Source organism: Malus domestica, chromosome 10, assembly GCF_042453785.1.
Source record: "Malus domestica chromosome 10, GDT2T_hap1".
NCBI lineage: Eukaryota > Viridiplantae > Streptophyta > Magnoliopsida > Rosales > Rosaceae > Malus > Malus domestica.
Window position 1 is genome coordinate 18,514,344 of NC_091670.1, and position 26,315 is coordinate 18,540,658.

General features: G+C 40.2%; 2 protein-coding genes across 2 annotated transcripts; one reads left to right on the forward strand and one right to left on the reverse strand.

Annotated features, from left to right (window-relative positions):
• Nucleotides 1-7,012: 7,012 nt before the first annotated feature.
• On the reverse strand, nt 7,013-9,481 carry LOC114827389 (uncharacterized). The gene is made up of 3 exons (XM_070806198.1): nt 8,494-9,481; nt 7,807-8,399; nt 7,013-7,453 (listed from the first exon to the last, which is right to left on the reverse strand). The coding sequence occupies exons 1-3, from the start codon at nt 9,479-9,481 to the stop codon at nt 7,013-7,015; spliced, it is 2,022 nt and encodes a 673-aa protein (XP_070662299.1).
• An 11,320-nt stretch (nt 9,482-20,801) lies between these two features.
• LOC114827390 (UDP-glycosyltransferase 91C1-like) lies at nt 20,802-22,211 on the forward strand. Its single transcript, XM_029109170.1, has one exon. It carries the CDS (start codon nt 20,802-20,804, stop codon nt 22,209-22,211), a length of 1,410 nt encoding a protein of 469 aa, XP_028965003.1.
• Nucleotides 22,212-26,315: the final 4,104 nt, after the last annotated feature.

The following is a 26,315-nucleotide window of genomic DNA, read 5'->3' on the forward strand; positions in this document are numbered from 1 at the left end:
CTTCTTTTTTGTCCATGCCCTAACCTTTAGACCTTTTACACCAGTGGCAGGCGTGCTACTTTTCTATAAGCAGACAGGCCCGCATAGCCTACGCAGTCGTAGGTGTTGGTGTAGAACTTTTTCAAAGCTGTTAGCCATAGGGTTGGCAGACGAATCCGCATAACCACTAGGCTGTTTAACCTTGGTTCTTTCCAATTTTGTAGGTTATGTAGCAAGTATCACAACACTTTAGGACTTGGTGTAGGTTGTTCTGCGTTTGGGAGAGGTGAAGCTTATCAACTACGTAGCATGTCGGCAGTGGATAAAATCTTCGCGTATACACGTTAGCTTGTTTAACCTTTCACAAGAATGTGTGGTTGCATAAGTCTAGCGTGGTTTTACTGCTTGAAGGGCAGGCCGTAGGCAGTCTTCCGGAAATCTGTAGGCTACCTTAGTGCACTTTGTAGCAGCTTTAGGTTTCCAGGGCAACCGTAGGTCGGGTATGCTACATAATGTGCCTCTTCCGTCTCTAGGGCCCAGGTCCCTGCGGATTAGGCCAATAAACCCATAATCCTTCAACTAGCTAAGCCTTGAAAAAGACTATTGTGGCTGCTTCTAGGAATCTCGGTGCAAGCCATCATGCACCTAGTTACCTAGTTATACTAGGGCAGCCAGGCTCATCCACGCCTGGATATTCGGAGTGTTGAGTTTATCCTCCCGCCTTAAAGAGCATAGTTGTTCCCTCGGGGGGTGCAATTCCTGTAGTAAGTCCTACGAGGGGGTGCGATATTCTTTTGAAGTGCAGGAAAGATAAGTTTGTTGTAAACATGTAATCGAGCCAAGTTACAAACCACTTCTGAATTCTTTATTGAAAAATAAACAAAATAAGTGAATATCTTGACTGCAAAAGACTGCATGATGATTGGATAGTCATCGGCTTACGAGGTGGTGCCCGTTGAGCTGATTGAGTCTTCGGGTCTTAATATAGTGGGAAGTCACACATGGTATTTCCTCAAATTGTAAGCGTTCCATTGCTTCTCGATCTTTTTATCATTCATGGTAGCAAGGGTGTAGCTACCCTTGCAGCCTACTCTGCTGATCTTGTAAGGACCTTCCCATATGGGATCCATCTTTTTCGAGCCCTCTCTACGGGCAATGATGAAGGTCTTTCTTAGGACCAGATATCCGGGTTAAAACTACCAGATCTTGGCCCTTTTATTGTAGCTGGAAAGAAGCTGCTGCTGGTAGGCTGCGATGCGGGTGATGGTCTGTTCGCACCTTTCTTCTGCCAAATCTAAGTCTATGGGCATTTCTTTACTGTTCTGCTCAATGCTTGGTAATAGAGTGTTGATGCTTGGCACGATGATGTTGGGAGGAATGATTGCTTCCAAACCAAATGCTAAAGAGAAAGGAGTTTCACTGGTCGCTTATCTTTTGGTGGTGCAATATGCCCATAAACATACAGGGAGTTCACCTGGCCATTATCCCTTTTTGTCGGTGAGGGATTTCTTGAGGCAATCGAGGATCGTCTTGTTAGATGTTTCATCCTGCCCATTGCCTTGAGGATATCTTGGTGTGGAAATGTGTTGTTTGATGCCGTATTTTTAGAAGAACTTCGCCAAATCTTTTCCCACAAATTGAGGGCCATTATCGGTGACGATGGACTGAGGGATGCCAAATCGGCAAATGATGTTCCTCTATATGAAGCGCTCTATGTCTGTCTAAGTCGTGGTCGTCATGAGTTCTGCTTCTACCCATTTGGTGAAGTAGTCGATTGCCACGATCATCATGCATCTGCCCCCAGTAGCAGGTAACATAGGTCCTACCAGGTTGATTGCCCATTGCATGAATGGCCAAGGACTCATCTGCGGGTGTAGCTGACTGGCAGGTAATGCTGGTACCGGTTTGTAGCATTGGCAGCGATCGTACTTTTGTACTAACTCCTTAGCATCTTGGTGCATGGTAGGCCAGTAATAGCCTACGTTAAGAGCCTTCTGGGCTAAGGACCGGCCTCCAAAGTGGTTCCCACAAACGCCTTCATGGATTGAGCTTAGAACCTTCAAGTCATCGGGAGGTGCTAGGTAGTGGAGATGTGGTTCGGTGTAGGATCTTCAGACGAGAATGCCATTCCACATATAGTAACATGCCGCCTTGATTTGGAGCTTCCTTGACTCCAATCTTTCGGTAGGTAATGTGCCGATGACCAAGTAATCTATAATAGAACTTTGCCAATTGAGAGTTATACTAACCTGTGACACTTTGACTATCGGCTCCATCTCTATGCTTGGGTTGTCTAGATATTCCACCGAAATTGAGCTTTTAAATTGGTGGTCAAAGGCGGAGCCTAAACCGGCTAATGCATCTGCATGGGCGTTGTCTACCCTCGGAACTTGAGTGAGGGTGTAAGTCTGAAATACCTTAAGCTGCTGGCTTACTTTCTCTAGGTATTGTGCCATCCTTGGGTGTTTTGCCGTGTATTCCCCAGTAGCCTGGCTGGTGATTAGTTGGGAATCAGAATGAACTGCAAGTTTCTTCACCGCTAAGTCTTTTGCCATTCGGAGGCCTGCTAATAAAGCCTCATACTCTACTTCGTTATTGGATGCTTTGAAGCCTAGAGTGATCGCCTGCTCGAGCATTAAGCCGTCTGTAGTAACAAGGACTACACCTGTTCCCGAGCCTTTATAGTTGGATGCTTCGTCGACATGCAAATTCCAAAATTCTTTATCAGATGGAGTAAGCGTGGCTAAGGTGCTCTTGGCTGCTTCTGGGACGTCGTTGGGCCACTCTGTTGTGTCGCCTAGGCTACACGTGAATTCCGTTATGAAGTCTGCCAAGGCTTGGGCCTTTATCGCTGTGAAAGGTCGGAAAACTAAACCATATTGGCCAAGTTCCAATGCCCATTTCATCACTCGTTGAGAAGCGTCCGGACCATGTAATATTGATCGTAAGGGATACTAAGTCATGACAATGACTGTATGAGCTTGAAAGTATGGTCTAAGTTTCTGAGCCGCAACAACTAAAGCCCAAATTAATTTTTTGATCTTCGGATATCTTGTTTCCGCATCGAAAAGAGCTTTAGAAGTGTAGAATACCGGCAGTTGAGCCTCCAACTCTTCTCGTATGAGAGCAGAGCTCACTGCTACTTCAGAGACTGCCAAATAAATGTATAAATCCTCCGCTGCTTCCGACTTGGATAGTAAGGGAGGTGATGTGAGATAATTCTTCAAGTCTTGGAAAGCTTTTTCGCATTCTTCATCCCATTTGTCTCTTTATGCCCTCTTGATAGCTTTGAAAAAAGGCTTGCATCGATCGGTGGATTGTGAGAGGAAGCGGTTGAGGGCGGCTGCTCGTCCGATCAAGCTTTGGATCTCCTTCAACGTACTTGGAGATTTCATCTCTAGGATTGCTCATATTTGCTTGGGGTGTGCTTCAATTCCATGTTGAGTTACTAAGTACCCTAGAAATCGGCCTAAAGATACTCCAAACGTACATTTGGTAGGGTTGAGTTTCATCTTGTACCTTCTAAGGATATTGAAAGTTTCTGCCAAATTGCAAATGTGATATGATCGTTGCTTGCCCTTTACCATGATATCGTTGACATAGACTTCCATGGTTCCTCGCTCTTGAGGCCAAAGGGCATGGCCTTGTAGCAGTAGATGCCACGCTCTATCACGAATGTAGTTTTCTCCTTGTCGAGCTCGTGCATGGCTATTTGGTTGTAGCCAAAGTATGTGTCTAAGAAACTAAGCAACTGGTTTCCAAAAGTTGAATCTACTAATAGATCAATCCAGGGGACATGATAATGGTCTTTTGGGCATACTTTGTTAAGGTCAGTGTAGTCTACACAAACCTTCCATTTGCCCTTCTCTTTCTTCATGACTAGTACGACATTAGCAAGCCATGCTGAGTGTGCTACCTCTTCTATGAATCCGACCTCCAATAGCTTGTCGATTTCTGCCTCAATGATCGTTACCCGTTCGGGTGTGAAATGTCTTCTTTTTTAGATTACCGGTTTGGCAGTGGGATCAACGTGCAACTTGTTGAAAGCCACATTGAGGTCAATACCCGGCATGTCAAATGGTGACCATGCGAAGATGTCTCGGTTTTTCCTATGGAAAATAGTGAGTTTCTCCTTTTCAGCTGGGCTTAGTCCTGAGCCAATTTTGGCCGTCTTTTCTAGCTGCTAGGGATCAAGAATGATATCTTCAGCGTCCTCTTCAGGTTTCCATCCTATCTTGTCTGCTTGGGCACTATATTCTCAATCCTCCTACTGTAATTGTTATTTGGTAGTCTCTTTGACCTTTTGGACTTCGGTAACCTCTACAGGGGTAAAGGTCTTCTTCTTTGATTCTTTCAACATTTGCACAGTGCACCGTCGAGATGAAACCTGGTCAGACTTGATCTCTCTAACTCCCCCTCCCGAGATGCGGAATCGAATTTTTTGATACTTGACGTAAGTGACGGCATCCAGCTTGATCAACCAAGGTTTCCCAAGAATCCTATTGTAGGGAGATGGATCACTTATGATCGTGAACGTTTGCTTTGAGACGACTGGCAGTGTTTTCACATCAAGTGTGATATGGCCGATGGCAGTTGAGGTGTGTCCGTTGAATCCAGTAAGTACCTTTGCCAGGCGTATAATTGTACTTTCTAGGCCCATCTTCTGAATGACTAAAAGTTGAAGTAGGTTGACTGCACTTCCATTATCAACCATTATCCTGTCGACTATAGCATGGGTTAGTTGGACATATATTACTAGTGCATCGTCGTGTAAGAAATCGACTCTTTCTGCATCCTGCTCAGTGAAGCCAATAATAGGTCCAGGTTGGGTATCGACTGCTTGAACTTATGAGATTAGTAAAGCCTACTGGATCTTCCTTTTTTTGGAGTTATTAGTGGCCTCCAAGTGCTTAGATTCGGCGAAAATGCTATTGATTCGAATCATCTTGGTTGTTGGCTCCTCATCTCCGTCTACATTCCTTTTAGGCTGCGCAACTAGCTTGTCCAAGTATCTATCGACTTTGCCTTCTTTCACGAGCTTCTTTAGGTAGTTCTTCCAAGTGTAGCAGTCGTCGATTGTGTGACCAAGACCTCGATAAAGTGTGCAATACTTGGTGTGGTCCAACTTGGAAGTATCTCATTTTGATTGTTTCGGCAACTTAAACCATGGTTCGTTCTTGATGTCACGAAGGATTTGATGAATCAGAATTGAGAACTTAGAATCTTCTTGGTTATCGGGCCTTCTTTGGTCGTGGGTCGATCCCTGCGCTTGACCTCCTACCTGCCCTTGTTGGGCTGTTTTCCATCTTCGTTCCTTTGAGCAGCTGCAGACTCTTTTCGAGGATGTTCGGGCACCTTTTCTGCTTGTTAAGCCTCGTCCCAAAGTGCATGCTTCTCTACCAGAGCAAAAGAATCTGCTAGAGTTAGGTCTTCTTTCATGATCATTTCTCCAAACAGTGGATGGTCTGCTGGGAGTCCTTTTTGGAAGGTTGCACTTACTATCGAGTTATCGCATCCGACGATCTTCACCTTCTCTGCTTTGAATCTCTTCACGTAATCGCGAAGTGACTCTTTTGGGTTTTTCTTTACGTTGAACAAGTGATCGGACTTTTTCTTGATCGAACGATAAGATAAGTATTCTTTGATGAAAACCAAGGAAAGATCATCAAAATTCTGGATGGATCGCGCTGGCAAGGTATGAAACCAATCTTGTGCCTCGCCTTGTAAAATAGTGGCGAATATTTTGCACATAAGGTATGAAACCAATCTTGTGCCTCGCCTTGGATTTCGGTGCATTGCAAAAGTTGATTCACCAAGGTTGTTTGTTGTACAAGGGTGCTTGTCAATTCTATGACTTGTTTTTCGCCATTCGGATTGGAAGAACTTGGATGGAATGCACCTCTTTGAACAATAAAAGGGTGGTTGACTCCGAGTGCGAGATTTGAGTTGGGGAATGTCAAATCTATGGAGAAATGTGGTGAAAATGCTTCAGCCTCGATGATTGGTCCGGATGGTTGAGATAGTCTTAGGCCGACTTGGGCAGCTTGGGAAGCCACGAAAGCAGGCTGGGCTGTAGGAGCAGGCTGGATCATGGGAGCAGGCTGGATCACTGGAGCAGGCTGGGCTACAGAAGCAGGCTGGATCACAGGAGCAGGTTGCTCAGTGCATGGTGCATGCGAATGTGAGGCTTGGGCTTGGGTTCGTGCAAACTTGAATGGCATGGCTTGGGACATGGTGGAACCTTGTAGTGGTGGTGCCACTCTATTTACAACCGTATTTTGCCTTGTGGATCTCCGCAATCCCATTTCTTGAGTATTAGAATTTTCACTTATGGTATTTTCCAAATTTCTAGCCATTATATTTTTCTTATACGTTTTATCAAAGAACCTTTGCAAGTAAAAAATTCTAATAATAAGAACGTATGAAAAATATTGGGAAATTTGGAAAAGTAACCATATTTTAAACCTCATATAGAATTATAGCCACCATTTTAATTTTATGATAATTCTAACCAAAATTTAATGTAAAAGTACTAATATACCCTTAATGAAAATTTGGAAAAGTAACCATATTTTAGACCACATATAGAATTATAGCCATCATTTTAGTTATATGATAATTCTAACCAAAACTTGATGTTGAGATCTTGAAACATAAAAGAGGTAGCCTCCTCAATACTACCCAATACCCCTATTCTCGAACCCTCCATTTCCTACACTCTTTATATATATATATATATATATATATATGGATATTCAAATGTAATCAGAGAAAGTGAGATTTGAAGATAACCTAGTAAACATAAAAATTAATTAGGAATTGAATCTCCAAAGCAAAATTTGAATCTAAAAATAGAGGAGCAAAAAGCCTTTTAAGCTAAAATCTGTGTGAGGTTTTTCTACTAAACTGGTGATAGAAAATATAAAAGCCGATAATGTGATAAATCCCGAATAATATAAAAGCCAATAATGTGATAAATCCCGAATAATATAAAGCCCAATAATGTAATAAATCCCAAAGAAAAACATTCACATCATGTGTTGGAATGGAGTCTAATTGGATTCTTGCAAGTTTGGGGATTGTGGCCTATCCCACCACAGCAACTGCACTTCTTCACTATCCTTTCCTCTCCCTGAGATGGGATTCTGTTTGTCTTGCGTCTTCCAAATACAACTTGTCTGATTGGAGGTAACACAACTCTATTATGCACCTCTTCTGGCACACTCCATTCACTCTTGTTTCCAACCGGCCAAATGGGCTCCGCATACGCTAGCACAATTGCATTGGCTATGTAGAATTTGGAGCACATAGTGTACATTGATGTGTTGCGAATTCGACATGCAGCAGTTGCATGGACACATGGAAGCTGGTCGAGATCAAACCTTCTACACGTGCATGACTTGGCATTTAGATCAACTATATGATATAAGTCTACCTCATGTACTTGCAATGCATAGTGATTAATGGAAGATACCTGCATAGTTGACAAGTAACAACCAACAACAAGAGACCAATTAATCATAATTATCATATTCTTTTATCAACCTATTTATTTGTTTGAAACATTTTAACTATGTTTTTGGTTAACAAAATATGTGCACTAACCACATAGATTTGGCCGTCATCCAACTCACTTAACCATGAAATATTACATGCTTCAAGGCCACAACTGATTAAATAAAAAGTTAAGAAGAGTGAAAATAGCTTTTTGTTGGTTCCTTTTTTTTTTCCTTCGTCTGTTCTTGGTATGGATTCTATGTAAATTTAGGTGTCCAGTGTGCATTAGGAATGTGAGAGTGCATAAAAATGTAAACAAATCATACATACCGACATACGCAAGCCTTTATTTTGATTCTTGTGCACTTTTTCCTCTGCCCACTTTGTCAAGGTCGAATTCCATGAACTTGTTGTGTTCCGACGTTCGTTGAACCACTCTTGTAGTATACCTCTAAGGTGATCCGTTAGAGCAATGATAGGCAACTTTCGAGCATCCTTCAGTTTTGCATTCATGGATTCGGCAATGTTGGTTGTCATCATGTTGTATCGTTTTCCACTTAAATGTGCCCAAGCCCATCTATGATCCCCAATTTCTTGAAGATATTTTCCTACTTTTCCATCTTTGATTGCCCAAATATCAGTCATAACACTATTAAACTCTGACACAAGGTATGCTTTTGTCGCAGTGTAATATAACTTAAACATCGTTTCATCATCACCAAATTTATTCCTCATGTTGCCAGCTACATGATACATACAAGCTCCATGATATGCCTCTGGAAACACAGTTTGTACAGCTTTACTAATACTTCCATGTCGATCAGATACAAACACCAAGTCTGCTACCTCTCCAATGGCACTTCTCAATTTTGTAAGAAACCATGTCCATGAAGCGTCATTTTCTGAGTCACCCACACCAAATGCTAAAGGATATATTTGATTTTGTCCATCATGGCATACAGCAACAAATAAGGTGCCAAGATATTTACCCTTTAGAAAAGTTCCATCAACTGCTACCACAGGCCTCATAAAACCACGAAATCCCCTTATAGAGGCTCCCATTGCCATGAAAAAGTATAAAAAAGTGATTATTGTCATCCGTTTCTATATGTGTTATTGTCCCAGGGTTTTTACTTTCTAACATTGCACAATAGGCAGGAAGTGCGGCAAAAGATTCCTCTGGCGACCCTCGGATCATGTCAAATGCGTGCTCTCTTGCTCTCCAAGCTTTCTCGTAGCTCATATTAACCCCAACTTGTGCTCGCATATCCTCAATGATGTCTTTAGGTCTATATACACGTGATGCCCCCTCATACTTTGACTTTATAAATTGGCCAACAACAGAACTACTTTCTTGCCGATGATCATGCTGAACAACATCTAATGAACAAGAATGATTAGTTTCAAATTTTCTTACTTCAAAAAATTCTGACACTTGTAACTTGGTTGCACGAAGTCGCCACTTGCAATTATCATCCACACATCTAATTTCCAAACGATCCTTAGTTGATCTTTCCACTTTAAATTCATAATTCTTCCTCATTGCAATCATAGCTAATTGTTTTTGCAACTCTTTCTTACTCGAGTACAATTGTCCGACCATAATATCTCCATCTATATTCAAGTCTGCAATATTATCATAGTCTTGTATGCTCTTACGCTTGTTACGACGAGACGACGATATATTGAAATTGACATTGTTCGACTGCACATTATCGAAATGGGTACTGTCATGATAGTCATCAGTAAACTCAAAACTCACATCTATTAAAGCCTCACTAATCTGGGCATTGTCTTGAAGAACTTGACTTGGTTGTTCTTCACCCAAAATGTCATCATTATCTTGAATTCCCACTGTTGGTGATGGGGAACTGCATGCAATTGGGTGTTCATCTTCAGGTTGATTTAGAGGATATGTTGTAACATATAACGGAATCTTGTTCGGTTTTGCAGAAAGACTTTCACATACCCAACTAGTCACATCGTCGTTGTCTACAATCTCCATCATAGTTTGTATCCCTAAGTTGCTAATGCATTGATAATGTACTGAGATTCTAAATTCACTTGGACTAACATGAAGACGTTTATATATACCTTGTATAAGATCTAGGTGAGTAACTTCGGTTGACACTACCATTGCTTTCGCTTGACCATCTGTGTATTGGCTATCAACCCTCCTCCATCCGTAATGGACCACGGTCACAAATTGAGTCATTTTCTGAAGGAAAAAAAAAATTAATTAGCGCATCTAACTAACCTGTAAATATATTAAAATTAGGAAAAAGTTATAGAAAAAATTAATTAGCACATATTAACTAACCTGGGTTTTGGGTTTAGGGTTTTGGTGGTGAAAAATGGACACCTCCTTGCAACAAACCCCAAAACCTTAAAATTCAACGCCAAGCAAAAGCTCCTGATTTTCCAATGCTTTACCAAAGCTTTACCGATGCTTCCATGGACACCTCTCTTCTCGTGATTTTCTTCCTGTTTTTCTGTCGCTGTTTTTTTTTTTTTTTTTGTCAAAATCTCTTCCTGTTTTTCATTCTTGGTTGACTGATGTTGATTAGGTTTTGTTTTTGTTGTGAGAAACCCTAATATTAAGGGTATATTAGTACTTTTACATCAAGTTTTGGTTAGAATTATCATAAAATTAAAATGGTGGCTATAATTCTATATGAGGTCTAAAATATGGTTACTTTTCCAAATTTCCCAAAAATATTAAAACGGACTAGAAAATAGAGAAAAAACTTTTTTATGCGAGAGTCTTCTACGAGTGTAGATTTCAACTCTCAATGAAAGCACCAATTTGTGGATGCAAATTTTCTTCTCCTCGATCTTGGACGATTTTGCAACTACAAAACAACTAGCACCTTAGGTTAAGGTCAAAAGCCTCACGCGCCCACGATGAATGGGGGGGGCTTTGGCCAAAGAACTTCCTATGTCAAAGTTAGAATTTTAGAGAGAAATAGTGTTTAGAGTATTTGGGATTTTTTGTAAGAGAACTGGAATGAATATTTGGTGAAAATAGGAGCTTATTTATAGGGCTAGGTTGGTTCACTTTAGAGAGGAAATGTGGCCGGCCACTAAGTAGGGTTTTTAGGTTTTGTGTTGGTTTAATTACCCAATTTTAAACATAAAAGGAAATGTTTTGGTGGTTATGGAATTTATTGGCTAATAAAAAGGAATAAATGGTGAAAAAGGTAGAAAAAGTGATGGATTAGGTTTTGAAATGGGGATAGCCAGCCCTCTAGTAACTTTTAGGTTTGAATGGGTGTTTCAATTTGGTAATTAAGGGATTGATTAGGTAATTAATCCCTTAATTAGTCAATTTTTAGGAAATATGAAAGGAATATATTATTAAGCTAATTGATTAGCTAAATAATAGAATATAAAACATATTAAATAAATTAGGTTTTGGGAATTACCTTATAAAAAGGATTTGATGAAATAGGCTTTAAATTGTTACCTATTTTGGGCACTTTTGACTTGGTTGAAATATGATTGCTCACTACTCGTGCGTAGGAATCCCGGTATGCCTCAAGGGTATTTTTGTCCTCTTTTGTCCAAAAATCCACGTGGCGCCTAGTGAATATTTTTTGCTCCACATTGTCCACCCAACCAACATTCGCAACAACCAACCAATTATAATCATCAACATTTATTTTAAAAACTTTGAAAACAGATGTAAAATCCATAAAATTTTCTTACCAACTATTTGCGATCCATCTCCAATCAGGTGTCAATGGCGCAATACCATCAGATGACTGGTTAGCCAAGAAAACGGGTGTAACGTAACATCTGCAAATAATGATTTCAAATTAGTCTCTGCTTCATCATATAATTGCATAGTTAAAATAATGAAAATTTACTAAAAACACTTAAGGTATTTGTGATATGTTACAAAATTGAACTTATCAGTTATGTTCGTCCTGAATTACGAAAATTCAATTTCAAAAATATTACAATAAAACCTACATTTACATATGTAGCCCCCAAAATTAGCGTTTCCAAACAATTAAATAAGAAATTAGCCACTCAAATTGAATCAAATTAAAGAAAAAAGAGATCAATCTTCAACAAAATTTTAACAGTTGTACCAACTGTTTTGGGTTTTCCCCAAAAATTGAAATCTCTAAGGTGTTTAGTGAGGCGTTGCATACACAGGTTTGTGAGGCATAAGAAACCCAAATACGTATATTAAACAACTCTTTCATTCATCCTCAATAATTAACAACCAAAAAAGTATAATTTATGCTTTACAACATCATAAAAACTTAATAAAAAATTCAAATCCAACAAAAAGAACCCAAATTTCAACAACAAAAACTTGTTATCCCACTTAATCACTACCCTAGCAAAACAGAAAAAGAAAAATTGCACACACACATAGTGCACTACCCACCCCCACACATATACACACTACCCACCTCACCCCTTCCCCACCCCGTCCACCTTATCCCCCACCTCATCCACCTCCCCACCCCCACCCAATAAGCGGCCCCAAATCTTTTGATTAATGAAAAAGTTACAAAATTTAGGGAGAAATTACCTTTTGGCCCTTATGAGTGGGAATCAGAGTAAGAGAGAGGGTTGTGTGGAGGAAGAATAAGAGAAGATGAAAAATCTAATTTTTGAGGATTAATCTGACTTGGGATCCGTAAACCTTTCTACAACGAAATGCTACATCGTGCAATGCTTTTTTAAAAAGTAAAGATTTGCACATGGTCTTTATAGATTTGGAAAAAGCATATGATAAGGTCCCAAGAGAAATTCTTTTGGAGAACAAGTAGCATATATCCAAGCAATAAGGGAGCGTATGTTGGAGCAAGGACTGCAATGAGAACTCATGAAGGACAAACTGAAAGATTTCACAAAACCATAGGGTTACACCAAGACTCAGCTTTAAGTCCTTACCTTTTTGCATTGGAAATGGACAAGTCAACGGGATATATTCAAGATAGTGTATGCTTTCGCAGATGATATAGTGTTGATAGTTGAAATGCAGAGGGAGTATAAATAAGAAGCTTAACTTTTGGTGGGAAATGTTGGAAGTTAAAGGTCTTTGCCTAAGTAAGTTAAAGATATATGGAGTGCAAGTTCAGAGATAATGTTCTTCTGAATCAACATTACCACCGGAAGGGGGGCTTCGATCTCTATCCCGGGCCCAGGACCGCAAGCTTACTCATATTTCGCTCTGTCACTCATCACTCCAAAGTTAGCTTACTTCAGAAATATTGTCGAATTAAACTATATTCTATAATGTAGAAGTAAAGGATGGAAAGTTCATGGAATTTAATTGCTTGGGAAAAGACTACTCAACTGAAATAGCCTAAACCCCATTACTGGGGCAAATATGTTCAAATTTTGGAAGGGCCACTCCCTCATCCTAGCGAAACCAAATGCTCTCATAGATTTTGTGAATCTTCCGAACCATGCTCGATGGGACTGCTTCAAGCCATACAAGGATTTCTTCAACCTGCACACTTTTCTTTTGTATTTATCTGGAGCATTACATCCTGGTGGAAGATCCATATAAATATCTTATGTCAAGTCTCCATGCAAGAAGGCGTTCTTCACATCGAACTGTTGTAAGGACCAATTAAGATTTGCAGCCAAGGACAACAAAACACGAACTGTGTTGATCTTGGCTACAGGTGCAAATGTATATGTGTAGTCGATTCCATATTTTTAAGTGTATCCTTTTGCTACCAGTCTTACCTTAAAACGATCCACCGTCCCATCTGCTTTGTATTTCACAGTATAGACCCATTTGCATCCCACAGGTTTCTTGCCAGCTGGCAAATATATGATCTCCCAGGTAGCATTCTTCTTCAAAAACTTCAACTCTTCATTCATTGCTACTTGCCAACATGGATCAGTTAAAGCCTCCTGCACACTGTTAGGAATAGATACAGTAGATAATTGATGCATAAACGACTTATTTGATTCTGACAGGTGACTGGTAGACACATAATTACTTAACGGGTATAACACATTAGACTCAGGGTTAGGCTTACTCACCGGATACCTAGTTTTGCATTTAGGGTCGGCTTCATAAGTAAGTTTAGGAATACCTCGGTTGACGCGATCAGGGAGACGACGTGGTGGTGGTGCATCCGGGATCGAAGATGATTGATTATGGTTATTGGGACTCAAGATCGACTGTGAGGTAGCTGGCGACACAGGGCTGTCCGGTGGTGAGGAAACTGGCAGTGAGCTATCAGGCAATGAGTTATCTGGCGATGTCGACTCGTCCCTTTCAAGGTTTTCAACATTGTTTCCATGTGAATGATCACCACTTGTCTCCAAGATATTACCACTTAATTCCAATTCATTCACATCATTATTTTCGAGTGAATGATCACCACTTATTTCCAAGACGTCACCACTTAAATCCAAATCATTCACTCTCTCTATATCTGGAATAGTATAATTAAGAGTTTGAACTTCTTTCTTATTTTCCCCCTGAAGTGAAGACTTAGGATTGACAAAGTACATATCATTCTCATGAAATGCAACATCCATAGTGACAAACAACTTATTCGTCGGTGGGTGATAACAACGGTATCCTTTCTGCCTTGATGCATACCCCACAAACACACATCGTAAGGCTCGAGGTTCAAGCTTACTTCGCTGTTGTTTATGAAGATGAATGAAGGCCACACAACCAAACACATGAGGTGGAAGATTAGGGACTGCAGGAGCATCAACATGTGAAGAAAGTGCCTGAAGGGGTGTCTGAAAATCAACCGATCGGGATGGAACATGATTAATGAGATACGCAGCTGAGATGAGAGCTTCTCCCCAATAGGATAACGGGAGACGAGCCTCGAGTAAAGAGGCACGAACAACCTTCAGAAGCTGACGGTTCTTGCGTTCGGCAACCCCATTTTGTTGTGGAGTATATGGACATGTAGTTTGATGAACAATCTCATGATGATCAAGAAAGGCACGAAGCTCAGAGTTAACATATTCGCCACCATTATCACTCTTGAGAACCTGTATTTGTGACTTATATTGTACTTGTACCATTTTGTAAAACTGTTGAAACAAAGAAGTAACTTCACCTTTGGATTTCATCAAACAAACCCAAGTCATACGTGTGCAGTCATCAATAAAAGTAACTAACCAATGAGCACCACCAAATGTAGCAGTTTTAGATGGACCCCAAACATCAGAATGAATTATCATAAATGGAACAGAACTTTTATTCAAACTGGATGGAAATGAAGCACGATGACTTTTAGCTAGTTCACAAACACCACATTTAAAGCTAGAAACATCATGCTTAATAAATAGGCTAGGAAACAACCTCCGTAGATAGCCGAAAGAAGCATGTCCAAGTCGACGATGCCACAACCAAACCTCCGAAGCTTTATTCCTATCCCCCGGATTTCCGTCCACTGCAAGAGCTTGAGTCAACATTCGTTAACTGTTTGACATCAGCTCCAAGTAGTAGAGCTTCCCTTTCCTAATACCATAACCAATCGTCTTGAGAGTCCGAATGTCCTTAAAAACATAAAAAAAAAGGCCAAAAAATCACAAGGATGATAGTTATTTGAGCAACAGATAATAAATTATAGTCAAGAGAAGGCACAACAAGTACGGTATCAAGACTAAGGGTATCTGAAAAGGAGACGGTTCCTTCCCCGATAACAGGGGCAGGATTACCATTGGCGACACTGACGACAGTTGTGGTGGATGGTTTTAGGGTTTCTACCTATCTAGAATCACAAGTCATATGTTCAGTAGCACCAGAATCAATTATCCATGTATTATTCGTAACAGAGGTAGAAACCTTTAAAGCCGTACCATTGTTACCTGTATTAGCAGAATCACAAGTCCAGACTGCCATTCCAAAGCAACTTCAATCAATACGTCACTCGGTGATTGATAAAGCCCAAATTTCCAAGCAAACCAAGCCTAAGAAGTGTCAATTTGCACGAGCCAACAAGAAGGATAGCCCAACAACAATTACAAATAATAATAATCTAAAAAAAAACCACAATTTTTCTTTGCCGTGTGGGCCTTAATCAAATAGCCCAATTTTTCTTTTTTCAACACCACCAATTCTGATTCCCCTTTTCCTTTTTCCATTTTCTATTTGTTCTTTTTTCCTTTATTCTTTCCCTCCTTTCTACGTGGGCTGCTCCAGAAAGAACCTGCAAAACACGAGTGCAGAAACAAGGTGCAACTGTGCGAATGCAGGAATAAGGTCTAGATGCAAACGGGTTGGACTGCAGCAACGTAGGGCAACAGCGGCTACAAATTTGGGTTCAGATGCGGATGCAAGCGGGTTTGATCGAGGTCTGGTTTATGGTGTAGCGGGTCTGTGGGTCAGAAACAGCGGTTGTCCGGTGGTAGTCTATGCAGCAGTGCAATAAGAATGTGATGAGCAGCGAGCATGCAATCCTGGGTCAGTCGGACCTTGAGTCGGGTACGGCGCAACAACACAAGTCCGTTGGGTTGCAATCTGTGCAATCCTTCACGGCTTCAAATCAAATCAGAAAGTGAAACGATTCGATGAATTCGGGTCAACAACGACGGCGTCACTCATTATTCGTTTCAAATTCACAGAGGGTAGCAACGACAACAGTCGCTCGCTGATCGAGGTCGGCGCACCACACACGGCTGAGCCGCAACAGTGCTATCGCAGCTATGGGGTTTTTTTTTTTTCCATTTTTCGACCTGGCTCTGATGCCAAGAAGAGAATGCTTTTGATTATGATATTCTTCTCTATAAGAGGAACTTATAGGTGTACAACCCTAACATAAAAGGAAAGAAAACTAATTACAAGTGATTACATGGGATTACATATCAATTAGGGATCCTACCTAACATACAAAAGTCAACAGCTTGTACAAACCTTAATGCATTTAGTTCTGAAACTAATGAAGTACAGAGCTTCAATGTTCTGCCAAACAATGCAGAGAACTCGAGGTTTCAAGATGCAGCTGACATTTGGTGGTTTGAAGATGTCTTGTTCCTTCGAATAAATCATTTCATCGAAGTGATCCAAGCCTTAAATTGTAAAGGGATGAGAGCAGACATGATAGGATCATGTATAGCCCATTGGACTGCAAAATGGCCCTCGCGAGTCACCTCAAGACTTGAAAGAATGCTCCCTAAGCATATGACACATTAGTTCCTAAGAGTTACAATCGAGTGCTTGGTTAAGGATGTAGTAGATGGGGCAATTTGTTTGATACTGTTTGATGAGCCGATATTTTACTATATATTTTACTCTAATTTTAGTATTAGTTTTATTGATTATTTTGGTGAGATTTTGATACTTTGAACTATATTTCTAAAGTAGGATATTCAACTTCCTCTTGAGCATAAAGTAGTCAAACAGACGAATTGTGGAGCAATTCTAATTGGAAGATGTTTGTGAGTATGTTAAGATAATTGTATCAAAGTTTCAAGTTTTTCTACTAAGCCGTTTGACCGGGGCAATGAAATAAAGGCCCAGCGCGTAGCTTTTCCATATTGACATTTTTGGACGTTTTGGACATTTTGGAGGTTAAGATGTCATATTTTGAAGAAGATTCCTTCTAATGATTTGTTGGGGGCGACTTAAGCTTTCAAAATAAACCTTTTGGGATCAAATCGGAGTTGATTTGGTTGGTCAAAAGTCTGATTTTCTGAGAAGTCTGAATTTCAGTTCAAATAGGAAATCTTTTATTTGCTAGTTTATTATTTTATTATGTTTCATAGTTTTATTCTAAGACATTCTCTAGGTAGGGTTTTACTTTGTAGTAGCACAAATAAAGCTTATTAGCTAAGAGGGGGAAAACACACGCATTATGGTTGGAGAATTACAGACTTTTTACCTACAAGGTGTTTACAATTCTTTTTCTAGGTAATGATATTTTCTTTAGTTTTTATTATGATTGTTCATAACTAGTTCTTTTGCTAGGGTGAAGCCATGAGCCTTAGCATGAATATGTGATTTTATTAATTTCTTCTAAATGGATGCATGCTTGTTTTGAATTATTAATCACCCTGTTTAAACTTTCTAATCATCTTAATGATTTGCGATCATTAGAGTATTTAGACAAGTAATTTGATGCAATTTTTGTTGGAAACATCACCCTGAAATTGAAGAGTGCTTCTTGTGATTAGAAATTGTAATTTCACTTAAGGCGAACATCACCCTCTTAAGAGTTGCATGGTTTTTCAAAGGGTTTTTACAAAGCTTAATGAGTCTTGCATGTTTATATTTGAAGATTATACTATAATAATTTTTCATTATAGACAATATTATTTTAAAAACTCGAATATTCCTTTAAGGCATTTAAATGAGTCACCAAAGTTGGCTATAATGGGAGACAATCTAATGTCATGGACACCCTAAATATTCCTTTAAAGGGAAAGGGATCCACTGGATCCCTTCCATCTAATCATTCTCATCAAACAATCCGGACCCTTGAAATTTGATCCAACAGCTAAAAACAAGGCCCACTTTAAAAGTTAAAATAACTTTAGTCTTTAAATCAAATTTCAAGAATCCGGATTGTTTGATAAAGGGGATTAGGTGGAAGGGATTTGAAAATGATCCCCTTCCCTTTAAAGCATCTAACCACCTCACCTTTCTGCATGCATACTAAATTACTAGGGTAAAAGACTGTTTACTACCCTCATGTTTTGTGGTTTTCAACATTTAGTACATCAAGTTTTTTTCGTCTCAGATTCATACCTAAAGTGTAAATTTTGGGACAGTCTCATACATCCGTTAGTCAAACTGTTAAGTCTCCTGTTAACTGTGACGTGGCGCACTAACTGGACGCCACGTGTCATCCACATTTTTTTTTCTTTTTTCTTTTTGCTTTCTTTTCTTTTCTTCTTCCTTCTTCTTCTTCTTCTTCCTCTGACCACAACTTTTTTTTTCTTCCTCTTTCTCCTTCTTCCTTCCTCCTTCTTCCTTCCACTTCTTGCTTCTTCTTCCTTCTCCTTCTCCTTCTTCTTCTTCTTTCTCCGAAATCTGGGGAAGTTTTGTTTTTTTTTTCTTTCTTCTTCTTCCTCCTTCTTCTTCTTCTTCTTCCTCCGACTGCAACTTTTTTTTTTCTTCCTCCTTCTTCTCCTTCTTCCTTCCCCTTCTTCCTCCTCCTTCCTTCCTCCTTTTTCTTCTTCTTCTTCTTCTTCTTTTTCTTCTTCTTCTTCTTCCTCAAAAAAAAAAAAAAAACTTTCATCTTCCCCCAGATTCAGAGGAAGAAGAAGAAGAACGAAGAAGGGGAAGGAAGAAGGAGACGAAGGGGAAGGAAGAAGGAGGAAGGAAGAAGGAGAAGAAGGAGGAAAGAAAAAAAAAACAAAACTGAATCTAGGCAAATTCGGAGGAAGAAAAAGAAGAAGAAGAAGAAGAAGAAGGAAGAAGAAGAAGAAAGAAGAAAAAGAAAAGAAAAAAAAGAAAAAAACTGAATCTGGGTAGATTCGGAGGAAGAAGAAGAAGAAGAAGAAGAAGAAGAAGGAAGAAGGAGGAAAGAGAAGGAAGAAGAAGAAGAAGAAAAAAAAAAAAAAAAAAAGCTTCCCCAGATTCGGAGGAAGAAGAAGGAGAATGAGAAGGAAGAAGAAGGAAGAAGGGGAAGAAAGGGAAGGAATGAGGAAGGAAGAAGGAGAAGGAGGAAGAAAAAAAAAAGTTGCAATCGGAGGAAGAAGAAGAAGAAGAAGAAGGAAGAAAAAAAGAAAAGAAAGAAAAAAGGAAAAAAAAAACGTGGATGACACGTGGCGCCCAGTCAGGGCACCACGTCACAGTTAACGGGAGACTTAACAGTTTGACTAACGGATGTATGAGACTGTCCCAAAATTTACACTTTAGGTATGAATCTGAGACAAAAAAGACTTGATGTATTAAATGTTGAAAACCAAGAAACATGAGGGTAGTAAACAGTCTTTTACCCAAATTACTAATCCCATCATCAATTCTTTACCAACCTGACAACACTAAGTCCCCATCTTGTTAATTTCAATGTCATTTTTGACAGATTTGGATCCTCTCTTGAGCCAATGGAGAGGATCCTCCTGACCAACCATTGTGGACCGTTGGATGAAAATCTAACGACTATAATTATTATAACTTTAAAGGGACCCCCTTGTTTGTAGCCGTTGGATAAAAATCTAACAGCCCACAATGGTTGGTCAGAAGGATCCTCTCCATTGGCTCAGGAAATGATTCAAACCCATTTTTGACCACCTATCAATAACATCACCATCGCTTTAGAAGGCCATGTTCACATGGACTATTGCTTTAAGAGTAATGTTATTGATATCATGTTTTTATACCAAATTTCTATAACACCTTAGGTGGCATCTGATGTGAACAGCCACATCATTTGAAAAATTTGCAAAACCCAAGGAAATGAAGGAGAAAGACTTCTCGTATACTACAATCACCATTTAATTAACTAGTTTTTCTTAATTATTAGTTTATTAAATAATGAACTAAATTTAAAATTTTGATTAATTCAAATGATGTGGCTATCCACATCAAATATCACCTAAGATTGAAAATGTGGTAAAAAACCCACTCAGTCCATTGAAAACCCATAGACACATGGCAATATCAAAGGCCTGACAGTCTTTCCTCTCACACATGGAGCACAAAGATGAGAAGAAACTTCACAACGCCATGTTCCATGGCTAGCCTACTACCTCCTGAATGAGCCCTATGATCCTTTGATCTTCGGTTGGAGACGGTTTTTTGTGACCGGGCTAAAATGAATTATATGGCTCTTTGGCCCTCAGTTGGAAATAAAGACAAATATGATCATGTATTGCTCATTAAAATATTAATATATTTGAGAACCAGAGGGCTAAAACTGACAATCTAGCTAGCTTTCAGTTGGAAATGACCTAACATCTTCAAATTGGCCATAAGCTACCTGACAACTGAATAACTCTGATTGGAAAACGCCAACTCGCATTTCTACACATGGGTCTGATTGGAAAACGCCAACTCGCATTTCTGCACGTGGGTGTGATAGGAAACGCCAGCACGTGGGCCTCTAACCACCTAACCTTTCTGCATGCATAGTATCACCATGTCAATAATTTTACGTAGAATCACGTCGCCACCACCTTGTCAAACCATCCAACAAGTTTACGTGTGGATTACTGTTTTATCATCATCACCATCTAGACCCGCGGCTAAAGATTAGCCATGAAAATATTAATCACAGGCACCATGAGTGATTAATTACGTGTTTAGAGGCTAATTAATCACCCCCATCGTAACCAATCCAATAAATTGGCCAACATGGTACCTTTTCTTACTGCCCCTTTAATTACAACTTCTGATATCAAAGGCCCGAGAGTCTCTCCTCTCAGACATGGAGCGCAAAGATGAGAAGAAACTTCACATCGCCATGTTCCCATGGCTAGCCTACGGCCACCTGATGCCATTTCTCGAGGTCTCCAAGTTCTTAGCTCAGAAAGGTCACCAAATCTCCTTCATCTCCACCCCCCAAAATATCAATCGCCTCCGGTCATCCTCCCTTTCCCTACTCATCGATTTCGTTGAGCTTCCTCTCCCCGCCGTCGACGGCTTACCTGAATCCGTCGAGTCCACCTCCCAGCTACCAATCAACAAAGTCCCCTACCTCAAAAAAGCCTACGAATTGCTCAAGCCTGCAGTCACGCATTTCGTCCAACACTCGGGCGTCAACTGGGTCGTCCACGACGTTATTTGCTACTGGCTGCCCGAAGTCGCCACTCAGCTCGGAGTCAACTCGGTCTTCTTCAGCATCATCAACGCCACTTCCTTAGCCTTCGGCGGTCCTCCGTCTGAGTTACTCGGTGATAAACGCCGGCGGCCGGAGGACTTTACGGTCGTTCCCGAGTGGTTCGACTATCCTTCCACCGTCGCTTATAAGCTGCACGAGATGGTGAGTCATTGGGATTGCATGGACGACAATGTCTCCGATTTTCAGAGGCTCGCGGTTACAGTTCAAGATTGTAATTTTGTGACTATACGGAGCTGCACCGAGGTTGAATCTGACGCGGTGAGTCTGCTCAGAAATTTATACGGCAAACCCGTTGTTCCACTCGGGCTGCTGCCGACCAGCTCAGCACCGCATCAGCCCAGCGGCGCTAACGATGGAGCGGATGAGAAGTGGGAAGTGTTGAGAGAGTGGCTCGAAAATAAGAAACCGAACTCGGTGGTTTACATCGCACTCGGCACCGAGGTGACTCTGAGTCAAGAGCTTATGCACGAGTTGGCTCACGGGATAGAGAAATCGGGGTTGCCCTTTATTTGGGTGGTCAACAATCGCCCGTTAGTGGAGGGCGCGTTGGGGTCTAATATCCTTCCACTCGGATTTGAAACCCGAGCGGACGGTCAGGGCTTTGTGTGGAGGGGTTGGGCCCCACAACGTAAGATTTTGGGTCATATCTCAGTTGGAGGATTCCTGACTCATTGCGGTTGGAGTTCAATTATTGAAGCATTAGGGTTTGGGAGGGTTTTGATTTTGTTTTCAGGTGCAAATTCGGACCAAGGGTTGAACGCGAGACTAATGCACGAAAAGCAGGTTGGGTTGGAGATACCGAGGGACGAGCGAGATGGGTCGTTTACGAGTGACTCGGTGGCCGAGTTGATTAGGCAAGTGATGGTGGAGAAAGAGGGCGAGTTAGTACGGGCAAATGCATGGGCCATGAAGGAGATATTTGGCAACGTAGAGTTGAACAAAAAGTGCTTGGACGAGTTCACTCGGGTCCTTGAAACTTGGCCCGCTTCAACTTAATCAACTTTGGATATTTTATGTGACGGTCTGTATTGGTGTGCTTTTATAAAAATTGATTCTACTGCATTGTAAGAATAAATAGTTGTACAATAAAGCAGTTTAATGTTTAGTAAATTTTTATATAAAACTACAACAGTGTAAGACGATTACAATGAATATGATGTTGGATGTGATATTATAATTTGTCTTTTCTTTAATCCATTATCTTTATCTTCTCTATACTTCTAGGTGCAATTACTTTCTTCTTGTGAATGCGTTGATGAAACAAGCAGAGTGAATGCTGACCCTGAAAGTAAGGAAACACAGAAAAATTGCCGCTGAAGAGAAAGCAAAGCATTTGGAGACATTAAAGGAGACTGAGGCAACACCATCATGGGTTTTAGGTAGACTAATCAACAACTTCTGAACGATTCGTTGGTTACTCAAATCATCACCATAACTTCTTCTTTGGTTAATCAAATTAAACTGTTTAGCCAAATACACAAACAATGAATCATCATCATTCATCCTAGTATATTCAAAATCTCGTCTAAGACCTTGAAGTTTTACGGATCTTACTTGTTTATCACCAATAAATTGTTGCTTGCTAAATACCCCAAGCTGCCTTTGCAGTCTCCTGCGTAGCGATTCTCAAGAATATTTGATCTGAAACGGCATCGAATGATGCCAAGTGCTCTAGCATCCTTCATCAGATTCTCTCGCAAGAGCTTATTCTTAGCTTATGTGACCTCTTCCTCCTTCGCTGGAGTAGCAAAGCCCTTCTCAACCAGATTCCACAGCTCATGGGATCGGAAAATGGTCTTCATTCTGATTTGCCAGAAGTCGAAGTTGTTGCCATTGAAAATCGGAGCTCGTTGCTCTCTACCACCAGACCAGCCATGTTAGACTTGGATCTCGAGAGGTCGGGGCTCGTCGGATTTCACAGATTCTGACGCCCAGAAATGCAACCTAGCTCTGAGGCCATGTTAGTGTATTTGAACTTGTGAGTGAAGTTTTACGGAGAGTTAGACACACAGAATGATTAAAAATGATGAATGCAATGAAGAAGAAAGAAGCTGGAAATGGAAGAGAATTGCTGAGAGAATTACAGAGGCCATGACCTCATTCACACATTCATTCATTCATACATATATTACGTGAAGAGAGCCAGCCGGTAGGGATCTGATCTCACTATCGGTTACACGAGGGGAAAGAGTCGCACACTAACAACTTATAATCCCTGCCATCCATCTAATCTAGCCTATGACTTTAGACGAGTGGCAATTCCTTTTAACAAACTGAAATGTAACAAATTTTGTTACTACCTTGAATATGAGCTGATGCAGTTGATAAGAAATTTTGATTGCATTGGTTTTTTGTCATGGATGCTCTCTCATTGCTTTTAACTTATCTGAAATTTTGATACCTATTTCTATGCCAAATTTTGCAGGTCGAAATTCAGCCATATATACTTGTATTGCAATCCGGGATGTGTCTAAGCTGGAAGTAACCCAAGTGCCTAAGTAGGATTAGGCTGGTCTCACGAGCTGAATCATAGCTTTTTCTTGCTCCGACGAGCCCCGACCTCTCGAGTTTCGAGTCTAACATGGCTAGTCTGGTGAAATCCGACGAGCGGAATCAGAGCTTTTTCTTGCTCCGACGAGCCCCGACCTCTTGTGATAACCCAAGTGCCTAAGCGAGGATAGGAGAAATTCAATTTATAAGAAGAGAAATGAGGGCATATGAAGTTTGGAAGTAAATTTTCAACCCTAAGGCCATCTCCAAATGATGGCTGGCCAGAGGGCTCGTTTTAGTCCTCTGGCCCTCCAAGATCTTCCAAGATATTAATATTTTAATGAATAGTACATGGTCATTTTGCCTCCGTCTCCAACCAAGGGCTAGAGGGCCAGAGGGCTCGTTTTAGCCCTGTCACAAAAAACCGTCTCCAACCGAGGGTCAAAGGGCCATAAGGCCAAACATAATTTATTTTTTAAAAACTACAACTTAAATTCAAATCCAACGGCTAAGAATTTAAAATAAAATGAAACAAATTTTGTGAAATAGAAGTTATAGGAAAAAATGGAATTTAAAAAAAAAATATATGAAACAAATTTTGTAAAATAAAAGTTATAGGAAAAAATAGAAGTTAAATGAAAAACTTTGTAAATAAAAATAATAATAAAACTGTAAAAAAAAAAAAATCAAATGCAACGGCTAGTCAGCTAGCCGTTGCATTTGAATTTTTTATTAAGAATTGTTGTCGGTTAGGTTACATTTATATTATTTAGTATAAATGTATTACTGTCGGTTATAACCAACAGTAATACATTTATATTAAGTAATAGAATGTATTCCTATCGGTTTTAACCGACAGGAAATCCGACACATTTAAAAAAATTATGGCTCGCCCGGGGTTGGCTGGTTGGCTGGAAGTGGCTAGCCCTCTAGGCCTTTGGCCCTTTCGGATTCCGTGGGGCCCTCTCAGATTCCACAGCCCTTTGTCCTAGCCCTAGGTTGGAGACAGTTTTCGGGCTATTTTCGGCCCTCTGGACCCTTCAGTTGGAGATGGCTCTGGACCCTTCAATTGGAGATGGCTTAAGTAGGATAGATGAAACTCCAAATTAGAGGACAAAAGCTATAGACAACCTAATGGATGGGATAGAACGTGTAAGTAAGGTGTCATTTTCTCATATATATTTCAATGTGTAGTCACCATCTAGGTGACAGGAGGCATAGATTTGACAACGAGAGCGAAAGAAGAAAGCTTCGAAACACATGTTCCAAAGTTGGAGATATGAAATATGTTGAGCCCAAGTAATGACACACCAATATGTATATATGTGTGTGTATAGAGATATATATAAAGGTATGAAAACGTTTGTGCAGATATACTCATGTTGGTGAGCAAAGATGTCCACATGTGTGTGTGTGTGTGTAAGTGTCGGTGAGCCTGTATGTGCAAACTAGGGGTACAGATAAAGCACACTATGTGCAGGTGAACAACCAAGCTTTGGAGCCACACGTGTATATATATGTGTGTGTGTGTGTATAGATGCAGACATGCAGGGTAGGTGTGCAGCTATGTGTGAGGAGGAAACGGTATTATGGATTGTATGTGTGAGTAGGAAACAGTATTATGGATCGTATGTGTGAGAAGGAAACAAACTAGGTGTGCAGACAAGATGGGATAGATATTTATACAATAAACATATATACGTATATGTATGTGTATGTGTCAGTTAACTTTCCTACATCCTCATTCGTGAGCCATACGAAAGTATCAGTCCACTTTTGTAAATCCTCGTTCGTAAATCATACGAATGTGTCAACTTTCAACTTTTGTAGATCGTGTCAGTCCACTTTCGTAAATCCTAGTTTGTAAGTCATACGAAAGTGTCAATCCATTTTCTTAAATCATATGTCAGTCCACCTTCGTAAATCCTTGTTCGTAAATCATACGAAGGTGTTCAATACACTTTCGTAAAATCCTCATTCGCAAGTCACTTGAAAGTGTCAGTCCACTTTCGTAAATCATACGAAGGTGTTCAGTCCACTTTCTTAAATCCTCGTTCATAAGTCACACGAAAGTGTCCATCCACTTTTGCAAATCCTCATTCGTAAATCATACGAAAGTGTCAATCCACTTTTGTAAATCCTCATTCGTAAGTCACACGAAAGTGTCAGTCCACTTTCTTAAATAATATATTAGTCCACTTTCACAACAAGGTGTTAGCCCTAAATCATATTAGTCCACTTTCTTAAATAATATATTAGTCCACTTTCACAACAAGGTGTCAGCCCTAAATCATATCAGTCCACTTTTGTAAACCGTAGTAAGATGTCAGTTGGCGTTCATAAAGCATGCGAAGATGTCTATTGGCCTTAACAAGTTATGCGGCGGTCGTAAATTATGGTTTAGGCGTTAGTAAATTTGGCCTTTGGAAAAGATAACTTTCACAAATTTGGCCTTAGCAAGAAGTGATTTTAGTAAAGAATATAGTTTCAAGGCCTCATGATCGAAAAACTCAGTTTTCCCCTATTTTACATACGTAAAAAAAGGAAAAATGGGGCATTGTGGGAGGATAAAATCCGGTTTCGACTCATGGGCCAATACAAATCGTCCAA